The following is a 12,496-nucleotide window of genomic DNA, read 5'->3' as shown; positions in this document are numbered from 1 at the left end:
CACTGATATAGTCACTGATATAGTCACTGATATAGTCACTGATATAGTCACTGATATAGTCACTGAAATAGTCAGATATAGTCACTGATATTGTCACTGATATAGTCACTGATATAGTAACTGATATAATCACTGATATAGTCACTGATATAGTCACTGATATAGATATAGTCACTGATATAGACATAGTCACTGATATAGATATAGTCACTGATATAGTCACTGATATAGTCACTGATATAGTCACTGATATAGATATAGTCACTGATATAGTCACTGATATAGTCACTGATATAGTCACTGATATAGTCACTGATATAGTCACTGATATAGTCACTGATATAGTAACTGATATAATCACTGATATAGTCACTGATATAGTCACTAATATAGATATAGTCACTGATATAGATATAGTCACTGATATAGATATAGTCACTGATATAGTCACTGATATAGTCACTGATATAGTCACTGATTTAGTCTATCAGAAACAATGAAACACAATAATAATGTTAGAAGATAAACGAATGCGTGAATATAAAAATGGAGCTAAAATAAAATAGCTAATCGACCTAATTAAGACTTGTACGTTTTCTGTTCGGCGCATGCGTGACCTTTCGGTAATGTCTATGTATTAAGCGCTAAGTCGCAGCTCTAGCAAACGATTGTATGTAAAAATGCTTTAGAAAAACAAATTTGAAAGTTAATTTGATTTACATATGCAATGAATGGACTCTATTTAGTATGTTCATGTGTTAAAGTATAAAACTATCAATGCAAAGAGTATTTCTATGATTTTAGACTTGAATTAGATCAAGGGTTTGAGAGATTTTAAGTTCTGCGCATGCGTAACCTTTCGGTCTTGCCTAATGAAAGAAGCGCTCGATGAATGAGATATAAAGTACGCCAACAGTAATAAATCTGCGCGATTAAAAATATTTTAAAGTTTTTGTTTAGCACAATCTCATACTCTTAGCTTTCTCGATACGCTATGATCCTACCACGTGACTGGACCAGACAAGAAGGGGAAGAAAGAAGCGGATATCTGGGTCATGCATTTTCATGCATCTATAAACAAAAAGTAGGTTCCGCAAGGTTGTCATTGCGGGAAGTGGTAATGGATGTAAGCCAGTGATGCCCAAACTACGGCCCGCGGGCCATATCCGGCCCGCGACGTGGTTCCATCCGGCCCGCCGCAATGTCGGCACTAAGTGTAGAAATCTACCTTCCAAACAAAACAAAAAAAAAAGGTCGAAAAAATGTACCTTTACCTACGTTTGGGCCCTCACTTTTTCTCTGATGGATTGGTACCATAAACTTTAACATTTGTGTGTTGATGGACATGATAATAAGCCAACATATTTATTGTATAAAGAAAGTGTGGTTGATAAAACAACTACACAAAAACAGCATTATAAAGTTAATATGTTGGCATTCTAGGTTTGAGCCGCGAAAAAAATTGTTAAACTATGCTTAGATATTGGCGGATCCATGGAAATTTACCAAAAAGAGACCACAACATGAGCCGGTGTTGCTCACATTGAAGTAGAGAGATAACGATAGTGTCTATCGCGTAAAAAAAATAATTGTCGAATAACCTATTAATTAAGTATTAAATCCATAGGTTTCTACCGAAATACCTCTAGAACAATTTCATTTCATTTTATAACTTTTCGTTCATGTGGCCCGCGAGACGAGTGTAGGAAATTACAAAGGCCCGCGGGCCGAATTAGGTTGGGCATCACTGATGTAAGCACTCCACTACCTATAAAATGCTTCCTAATGGCATGCGTCTCGAATAGCCTCAGACAACCAGTCCAACTCCTGTCCTTTACGTGTAACTCAGATATTGAGTCCGGCGGATCTGTTCTCACTAACAGGAGAAGGGGCAAAGGCGAGTAACTGGCGCCTTAACCAGTAAGCTTCGGGCAGGAGAGGCTCGTTAGCCATGGCTGGCTACCCACCTAGGAGAAGGAAAACTGAATTCAAACCTCTGTTGCCTTGCAGCTATAGCCAATCATGGGAAAGGCTTCGGGAGTCAACCGTGAGGAAAAATCAGGAGCTGGCGACCCTAAGGCAGTTTGCAGCACCCACTGCTACACTCTGGCAGAACCTGCGATACCGCTGACCCCAAACTGTATCGGCACTGCCGTTCCTTTGGATACATCAGCTGCGTGGAGAGGGGGGAACTGATGTGTGGGCGACCACAACTAATGCCCAGGCATTCATCTCACCAAGATGATCCATAGTCGCTTCACGACTGAAGGAGGCCATAGTAGTTAAACAAAAAGTAAGCGACCTGAATTCGAACTCTAAGGCTAAATCCTCCTCAGCATTCTTCTTAAGTATTTTGCTTGTCTGGACATCTGCATATATCTACTTTGAAGGTGAATTTATGTATATTTTAAAAACAAGCAAAATAACACAATTTTCTTTATATTAAGAAAAAAAAAGCCTATTCAAGTAAATAGCAACGCAGTATATAAATATAGACTGGCCGATTAAAGAGTTTTATGAAACGAAAATTTGTGACTTAAAATTTTGTGTACTTTATTATACAGTATTTATGAGCAGTATAAAAGTTAAGTATTCATATCTATATCATGAAGTTACTTCCTTCGGCAAGTCTATATTTATTTATGTCTATGGTAAATAATGTAGAAGTTATTTCCCTTTAAAAGACATTAAATAAAACAGTAATTTTCCATTAATTTTGTAAAGCTTACGATATTCTAAATACAACATAAAGAACAAAGAATTACCTGTGTATACGTAGCAAACAATACTCAAAATGAAACACTTGAATAGCACATTCATAGTAATTTTGTAAGCCTGCAAATTAGTTGCAATTAAACTATTAGAACTTAAGACAGTTTGTAGTGATATGATAACAATTGTTACTATTTTAGTTGTAGGGTTATAGTCTACTAATGCATAGCCTACTTAAAAGAGTTGATATTGTCAAGTACATCTTGGATAAAATCCATAAGTTGTCGCAAGAACTTCGCGATCCATTCGGCTTATTTGATGGTTACTACAAATTTCTGTAAAGACTAAAACTAGAAGGCATGCTGGCTGAGTGGTAAAGCGCTTGGTTTACGAACTAAGGGTTTCAGGTTCATCCCATTGAAGACAGGGATTTAAAATTTCGGGATTTTTAAGGATGCCTTAGAATCGACGCAACTCTAATGGATTCTTGAAATTAGTTGTGAAGTAACATTGATTCATCTTTTTTGATTACTGTATAGTATATTGTTAAAGGTCGGCAACCGAAACTGTTCTCTAGTCAAAACAAATGGTGCCACACCTTTTCTCGCCACTAGACAGTATCAATTTCATACTCATGAGTCACTGGCCACGTCTAGATTTTTCTGTTATTCTAACTATGAGAATAGAGTCCTTGTATTCACAACAAATTTCCATAAGGATCAAAGCAGTCTTAGTCTCGTAAGTAGGTTGGTTTTTAACTTCTTTCTGCAGTAAAGTCTGTATTTAATAAGATAAGATTAATTGTTATGCACTGTGGACGAGTATTTCGCGGATCGAGTGGCGCCGCTCGACGGACTGGATATAGCCCGCAGTCCGTAGTTCATTGTGCCACACTGTGAAATAGAGGCTTCCTTTTCACTCCTTGTTTACAGCGGCGTAAGGGGCGCTTACTCTGAGGAACTCTTTAATATTCATACTAAGTGAGGACATAAATCCGCAAAGGGAGTCACTTTTAAACACCGGGACACTGAATCTGACCACAAACACTTTTTCGCTGAAAACATTAGAGGTGCATATCATCGGCATGAAACCTGCCAAATGAATTAACTCTTTCTCTCCTAACTGACAATACCAACGTCGATTCCACCAGAATGTAGTAAACAATTACGGAGAGAAAGAGTTAACAGGAAACTGATTTGGGACACGAGGCGTTGGAGATGAACTTTACATCATCTGCCCTATAGACCACAAGGTCTGAAAGGGGAACTTTACTTTACTATAGCTAAAGCTACAGTTAGAGTTATAGCTATGGGAAGGGTTATGTTGGTGTGACTTTTCATAACCTCGTGTAGTTGCTTCAGAATAGCCATGAATCTTGGAGGCCATCTTGAGTCGAGATAAAATCATTCAGAAGACATCGCGACTCCCTGTGTCCATAAGGGAGTTCGGTAAAAGCAGCATACAAGTATCGGTTCTGATCCTTCCATTTTTTTCTGCATTTGTCGCAAGACAAAAATATTTGCAATACTTTGATCTGTGGCATTGTCTTATAGATAATCTTTTCCCTTTGCAACTTCTTGTGTGACTAGAGAGGCCAATCCTTGATACACAGTTGCTGACACAGGTTGGGCATATCTTATCTTATCTTATATGATACAGACGTTACTTCAAAAAAAGAAGATGATTACGTCTTACGCGTCATGCGTTTAGTCATGCATATTAACCAATGCCCTAAATTCTGCCAAGTCACTGGTTTTCCTGGCTAGCTCAGGCAACCCATTCCATGCTCTAATAGCGCTAGGGAAGAAAGAGCATTTCTACAAATGCTCTACATAATCCCCAGGCGCCTTTGTACTTTCAGCCTTCTGTCTACTACTGTTGTGTATGACATCTGCAATCAGGGACCCTTCCTTTATGCTCGCTCTCCGTGTGGATCTATCCAGTGCCTCTTTTTTCCAATCCCTTATTGTTAATTTTTAAAGAGCTTCATGTCGCGTTTGTAGACATCAGTAAACCTTAGTTAATAGTAGAAGTGAAGGACTAGCGAGACTAAACGAAAGAAAATCAATATAAAATATTTCTTACACCAGATTCCTACCTTCGGCAGGTTTATTGTTGTATACAAATCTAAATTCTAATAGAAAAAAAAAATCAATTTAATAAATTAAAACATTTAAAGATTCATAGACATTCGGTTTTGTTTCTATAGATACTAGATCCACATAAGCTTTGCATGATTTTGAAAGTTATACACAAGTAGGAAATGTATTTCTGATAAATTTGAAATGTGGAATATTTGTAAGTAACAAATAATGTTGTTTTCTTTTTTTACGGAACAAAATTAAGTTTTTGTAAAATGCACAAAGCATAATGGTTTTAGACGTGGACAAAATGTTGAATTATAGAAAGTTATTTCTTGACTTATTTAATAGGTAAGGGTTTCAGATATGTCCATTTGGTTCGTGAGAGCTCTACCACTGTCTCTTTTAAAGGCAATATGCTTCCGTATCAGAAACCCCTTTATTTAAAAAAAATACTGAGAATTAGTTCCTTAGAGTACTTGAAAGAAATCGCCAGTGAGTCTTAGGGTCGACTTGTCCCCGTATAAATAAGGGAGGCCCAGTTGCCAAACACAGACCAGCTCTCTCTCCCTCTCTCTTCTTCTCTCAATCTCATCTCTCTCTTTTCTTTATCTGTTCTTTTCTTTCTTTTCTTCTCTCTCTCTTTTCTCTCTCTTTTCTTCTCTCTCTTTTCTTTCTCTTTTCTTCTCTCTCTTTTCTTCTCTCTCTCTTTTCTTCTCTCTCTCTTTTCTTTCTCTTTTCTTCTCTCTCTTTTCTTCTCTCTCTCTTTTCTCTCTCTTTTCTTTCTCTTTTCTTCTCTCTCTTTTCTTCTTCTTCTTCTCTCTCTTCTTCTCTCAATCTCTCTCTTTTCTTTATCTTTTCTCGCTTTTCTTCTCTCTTCTTTCTCTTTTCTTCTCTCTTCTTCCTCTTTTCTTCTCTCTCTCTCTTTTCTTCTACTTCTATCTCTTCTTCACTCTCTTCTTCTCTCAATCTCTTTCTACCTCTCTCTTCTCTCTTTTCTTCTCACTCTTATCTCTCTATCTCTTTTTTTTCTTTCTTCTTCTCTCTCTTCTCTTTTTCTCTATTTTCTTCTCCCACTCTCTCCCACTCACTCTCCCTCCCTCTCTCTCTCTCTCATATAGTCATATTTGTCTTTCGAGCAGAACGCCACATTTATAAAGAATGCGTTCTATTGTCTCATCGTCCTCTATGCAGTGGCGACACCATTGTAACTTTGTGCTCTCTGAACCGCCCAAAATAAGCACCAACTGGGCAGCGACCGACAAGGACCTGGGCTAGGACGGACTGTTCCTAACGCTTTACTTGAAAACACGCATCCTTTCGGTCTGGTCTACTCATCAGCCTCCAAAGCTCAAGCCATGCTTTTTACTATTAACAGTGAATAGTTGTAAAACTGTATTTTTGTCTAAAAAACTGCTTGCATTTTTTACTTTTTAAATTATAAGATTCGCTTTCAGAAAAGAAAAGCAAAATAAAAACCCTTATCTAAGGAAAAGAACATCGAACAATTTATCTTTAAAAATGTAGAAGTTTTCTCCTTTATTCCATATCAAACCAAAATTAATACTCACCAGTAATTAATTGACTAATTGGTTGATTTTTTAATCCATTCATGTTTAATTAGGTACAATAAAAACGTGTTTAAACGTTTCAACTTGTTTTGAGAATGGGTGTGGGAAAAATAACGCGTTTAATTATCTTAGAGGAAGAAACCCTCGGGGGCCGATTTTGAGTTTATGTTTCCACACAAACTCTCTTTGTAACCTTGTTTACCAATTAATTATGTCTAAGTCTATACCTATAAACACTTGTGCAAAATTTCAACTTGATCCGAGAAAGAGTGCAGAGACAACGCGTACAAATCGACAGATATTTAATATAAGCTTTGTAAGAAACACAAAAAGTAGCCGTTGCATCAAAACTTTGAAGAGATTCACCCCTTCGATGCAGCGTCTTTTAAAACTTAATTATGTGTCTGACAGCAGCACTGGCAAACCTCAAAACAATACGGCATAGACCTGAAAGGCATGGCCCTCAACACCAAAGTCAGACTGAAGCGTTCCCTGGTTATGGTCACATTCTTCTATGTTAGCGAGTCTTGAACGCTGACTGCAGAGCTATAAAGGAGGATCGTGGCAATGGAACTTAGATGCTACAGAAAGATCCTAGGTATCATTTACAAAGATCACAACACTTTGTTAAGCTAAGCGTTTTAGAGCTTAATCACCACGCTAACATCAGACCAGTGGTGTAGCTAGGGGTGGGGAAAGGTGGGAAATTTGAAAACCCCCTCCCGGCCCCAACTCTATGGGAGTACCTAAATGAGTGTTCGAAATTGTTTTTAACATTAAATATTATGCAAAATTCAGGGGCCTCCAAAGAAGTCAAGCCTCTTGGGCCCTTAAATGATGGCAAATTCCTAGTTACGCCACAGCATCAGACCAAACAATTTAACATACAAAGTAAAAAATTAAAAGCTAAGTATAAAATAGCGTTTATTAACAATAAGCATACAGAAATATCAAATAAATAAACACAGACGCATAAAAAGGATGTTTCAGCTAGCTTCCGATTGGTGCTCAGAAGGAGTCCTAAGCTGACACCGAACTAAAAGCACCACTAGTACTATCACTAAAAACGTCTCAAGAATGAATATACTTAAAGCTATTGGCGATCCGTTCGGTAAAAGTGTAGAAGAAAGGAAGCCTCTTTGAATTTCTGGGAAAAAATAAAAGAAAAGCACACTTTAGTAAGATATTTGGATGCTGGGGGAATGGGACTGTAGCGACAGTGACGTCTATAGAGGGAGGCGGGGGGGGGACGGAACTTGACAGAATTTACGACAGAAAAAGACTGTGAAGCCTCCCGAGGCTGTGTCCTTATAAGGGGCCTCCACAAACAAAATGTATTTACTAAATATAAAACAAGATTGCAAGGAAAGTTTGTGTTAGCACACAAACTCAGGTGTAGCCCAACAGTGTTCCGCGTATGAGCTAAGAATACTCTAGACATGTTCTCGTTTTGATTGTCTAAAGTCTCATGAATTATTTTTTTAATTAAAAACGAGGTGAACAATTTATTATGAATACTAATGCCTCTAGACCTTAAAGCAACGGTTCTCAACCTTTTTGGCTCCGCGACCCGCTAATAAAATTTTTATTGGCGGCGGCCCCCATCCATAAATTTTCGTTCATAGGCTTAGGTAAATATGAGTTGGCTAATGTTATGAAATCGTTATCAAAATGTAGATCACTAATGTTAATTTCATTGTTAGAGGCTGAACATATATCAGCCTTCAAGCCTAAAATACTGGATGTCCTTATCGGCAGGGCTCGGGGGTTTGTTCGGACTCAGTCAAATGGCAGAGAGAACTTCATTACAAATGACTCAACCTTTTTGGCTCCGCGACCCGCTAATAAAATTTTTATTGGCGGCGGCCCCCATCCATAAATTTTCGTTCATAGGCTTAGGTAAATATGAGTTGGCTAATGTTATGAAATCGTTATCAAAATGTAGATCACTAATGTTAATTTCATTGTTAGAGGCTGAACATATATCAGCCTTCAAGCCTAAAATACTGGATGTCCTTATCGGCAGGGCTCGGGGGTTTGTTCGGACTCAGTCAAATGGCAGAGAGAACTTCATTACAAATGACGCATTCGTTTCCCCCACTTTTTATATTTTATCGATGCTTGACTATCGATAAAAATTAATCAAGGCAAGACAACAATTTTAAGGCTGTCTTAGGCTACTGTGTTGTTATAGATCCTGTCACTATCTTAATGCAAGAAAATTCAATTTCATATACGTCGGAAAAGTGATTTAAAATAGGTATTGAAAAACTAATTTTATATTATTATTTAAAGAAACGAGATAGACCGTCTGGCAAACGACACAAAACGTATAACAGCTTTTCATTTTGCTGGGGTTGCAGGTATACCAAGGTGGACAACGTTAATCAATTTTAATTTCCATTTGTTTGTACCAATAAAATTATCTTATCTTTTCTTATATTACTGCACAAGATTACTACGAATAATAGTCCCTAGACTTACTAGTTATCGGAATACATGTGGAAGGATCACTGATGTTGAGGCGGTGATCTGGCAAGCACATTTCACATATTCTTGTGGCTTTCCTACACTTTTGACAAGTTTGGTTACATGAACAATTATATCCATGGCTTTTTTCGCAGGCTTTTGGAAGAAATAAAACAATAAAACCTAGATCAGCTTGGGTTTAATAATATCGCATAGTGTACGCGTCCGTGTCTCAAGAGAAGTGTAAACAGCATAATCTAGATCAGCTTGGGCTTAGTAATATCGCATAGTGTACGCGCCCGTGTCTCAAGAGAAGTGTAAACAACATAATCTAGATCAGCTTGGGTTTAGTAATATCGCATAGTGTACGCGTCTGTGTCTCAAGAGAAGTGTAAACAGGAACGTTTATTTATACAATGATTTTTAGAAATGACAAGTCTCTACATAGAAGGCAGGAGAATGAAAATTATATTCCTGTTTGAGATGTTTAAAAATAAAAACTTTAAAAAAGGAAGACATGAATATATCGTAAGTCTATCAGTTTCTAGCTTCATATTAAATATAAGACCTTGCAATCAGACTTTGCAATCTATAGGGCAGATGTTCATCTGTGGCCCAGGATAATGAGGGTGTCATGTTGACATCAACCATTACAGTTGCATGCACTCAGAGGCGCCCTAAAGATCCCGAAATTAAAATCCCAAGGCTTCACCGGGATTCGAGCCGGGGAACACTTATCCTCCATGTTACTAGTGTGCGTTCATGGCATTTTCTACTTGGGGAATTAATGTGTTTCGTAAAAATGTTTTCTGTAATGAAATAAACTAAACACACATCAACGCCTCTGCACATTCGGCTATTAGATAAAACTGAAAAACAATAATATAATAGTAATCTATATTATCTATTAGGAAATCGTCTTACAAATCATGCAATAACGCTAAACCAAAAATGTATAACAAAATAAACATTAAAACCAGATTTCAATCTTAAGTTCCACACATGACTACTATTTCAGTGCAACAGATAAATTCGGGTTGTTTGAGGGGGGCTGAAGTCTTTGGGGGCCCTGCATTTAGCGTAATATTTATTTTTTAATTGAAAAAAAAAACTCGTTCGGGTACCATCCTCCCTCAAGTGGTGGCCAGGGGGGATTTTCAAATTCTCCCACCTCCTCCCCCCCCACCCTAGCTACGCCGTTGTGTCTCACTTCACGCGTATTGCTTTGAGTGCTTAATACTGTGGGTCTTCTGTTTAAAGTTTGAGTCATAATTAAGAAACACGACAAAGGTTCAAATACATTACGTAAAAAAAAAACATAAGCCACAAGACCAAGTTTAGTACATAAAATTGATAATATGTAATATAAATCCTTCTTGAATATTGAAATACAAACACCTAGTGCGTCTCAGATGAATTCCATTTTATGAACCTGTGACCCGGGAAAGGATTTTATCCATTGGTCAGGATGAAGGGTCCCCATTAACAGGTTGATCATTTAAACACTTCCGATTTTCGAGGGTCACTGTCTCTTGAGTCAATGTAATGGGTTCTTCTATCTAATGCGAGGCCGAAGGGCGAGCCCAAGAGGTGGACAAACTTAATATGCTTATATTGTACAATGCGATCAGTAGAGGGAGAGATCGCAGCCCATATAGACCCAACTGGGAAACGGTGAAACGGATTGGACAGGTTAGCAAGGTGTGAGATATACAGTGTCCTTTTTTGAACATCTAGATATAAACTTCTAGTGGTACAATTAAACATAATTCCAATCCATGCAATATGAATGATATTCTACTCAATAGTGAAATTATAGTCTAGTAAATACTATAAACATACAAAAGTCCGCTCTGTAGTGAGCCCTAGAAACAACTGTACAATACATTTCACTTTCCTCTCAATGTAGCTTAGAAATTTCCGCGTTCAGCCCAGAAGTTCAGTTAAGTGACCAAACAAATGGGGCTGTGACAATCAGTTGTATTTTAATGATTTTATTGCCAGGGGAATAAAATATGTCCTGTTTCTCTTTTGTCATAATAAACTAACACACTCCTGACCCAGAGGGTGTATTATTTTTATTTATTTCAAAACATGAATCGAAAAATTATCCTATTAATTAAATTTCAAAAAGGGAAATAAACCTTATGGTACTGAGAGATATGGGTATAAATGTGGACATCTTCCCCTTAGATAAGATTTGTTGTTGTTTTTTTTAAAGGAAAGAGGTAGATGGGATGGTCTACAGAAACTTGCCTTGTTCCACACGCTAGGACAAATTTGTACAAATGCCCCTTCTATTACAGCTATTATGGCTATTAGAGGTTATGGAATGGTCTGCCTGAGAGAGCCAGGAAAAACCAAAAGGCGGAATTTAAGGCATTGGTTAATATGCATGACTAAATGCATCACACGTAGGACGTAATCATCTTTTTTTTTTTATCTTTGAAGTAACGTCTGTATTTTATAAGATAAGATAAACATGCCAGGTGCAGACGCCGAGCAGGTGGGCAAGGCGTGAAGACAGTGAAAGACCTGGTTTAGAACCGAGACGCTTGGTGGAAGCTAGTTGGGTGGCCGAGGTCCTAGAAACGTAACAGGTAAAGTTGGATGTTATGGATTGTGTGTGTGTTTCTATGGTAACGGTGGGAAGAAGAGGTTAGTGATTGGTTTGTGAAGGATGCAACATAAGTGACGTTATCGTCGGCTGTCTTAGTAGGACAGACGACTTCAGAACGCCAGACTGAAAAGACCTGTCAATGTGGTGGGTTCTATTATTATTCAGAATACCATTTTATATTTCTACTTAAGTCTACTACATTGTTTTAATTTAATCTCAAGTTGAATTTGTTTATAGTGTTAAAAATGTATATTTAGTATTGGTCACAAAAGAAGTTATTCAAGCTGTTTTAATTTTTCTATTATTTTTTAGATATTATACGCCTAGGGCGATTTAGTTGTCTATGAGCTGATTGGTGCTACAAGCCAACGACCGCCAAAGGAATTGCCATGATAAGATAAACATTGCATGTTACAAAAAAAAAGTAAATTCAAATTTAGGCAACTCGACAAAATCTTAAATGTGTATTAATATAAGGTCATTACGCATATGTGGACGGACGTATGCACAACTACTGCTATATCTATAGGGGTGGTTAGTTAGGTAACCTTTCCTGTTCTTTTTAAGAGAAAAATATTACAGAAATAAATTTGGTGAACATACTTACGAATAGTGCACATTGGTGGATCTGAGAATCCGTCACAACCTTTGAGGCAAAGCCCACTTGAAGGGTCACAATTTCCGTTGAAACAGCTGCTACACTTAAAGAGACAATTTAATCCGAAATATCCCTTGAGACAAGCTGTGAGAAAAAAGAGAGTTGTTATATTTTGTTTTACAAAGCTTATATCAAGTCCGTCTGTCTTTCTGGTAAAAGTGTTTATCAGATCAAGCTGAAACAATTCATGGACGTAGGATGGAAGATTTTAAAGTTGAACATCTTCACCACTTCCAAATCAAACATGTTGTACACAAAACGATCCCTTAGTCATGCATCGATTTAGTCATCAGCATCTGTAGACACTAAATCATTATGTTGTCCGACCATTTATCGTCCGATCATACTATCATCCAGAAGCAATATATATTCTATTTAGCGCAAT

General features: G+C 37.4%; 1 protein-coding gene across 5 annotated transcripts in view; it reads right to left on the bottom strand.

Annotated features, from left to right (window-relative positions):
• LOC106065988 (multiple epidermal growth factor-like domains protein 6) overlaps positions 1–12,496 on the bottom strand; it is a 31,289-nt gene that overhangs the window by 11,379 nt on the left and 7,414 nt on the right. For all 5 annotated transcript variants that reach the window (XM_056028262.1, XM_056028265.1, XM_056028264.1 and 2 more), the window contains exons 5-6: positions 12,061–12,195; positions 2,766–2,835 (exon numbers count right to left, since the gene is read on the bottom strand). In XM_056028262.1, the coding sequence (XP_055884237.1) occupies positions 2,766–2,820 (55 nt within the window). In that variant the 5' untranslated portion in view covers positions 2,821–2,835; positions 12,061–12,195. The remainder of the gene's footprint in view (positions 1–2,765; positions 2,836–12,060; positions 12,196–12,496) is intronic.

This window comes from Biomphalaria glabrata, chromosome 5 (assembly GCF_947242115.1).
Source record: "Biomphalaria glabrata chromosome 5, xgBioGlab47.1, whole genome shotgun sequence".
Taxonomy (NCBI): domain Eukaryota; kingdom Metazoa; phylum Mollusca; class Gastropoda; family Planorbidae; genus Biomphalaria; species Biomphalaria glabrata.
This window is presented reverse-complemented; position numbering and strand designations above follow the sequence as displayed.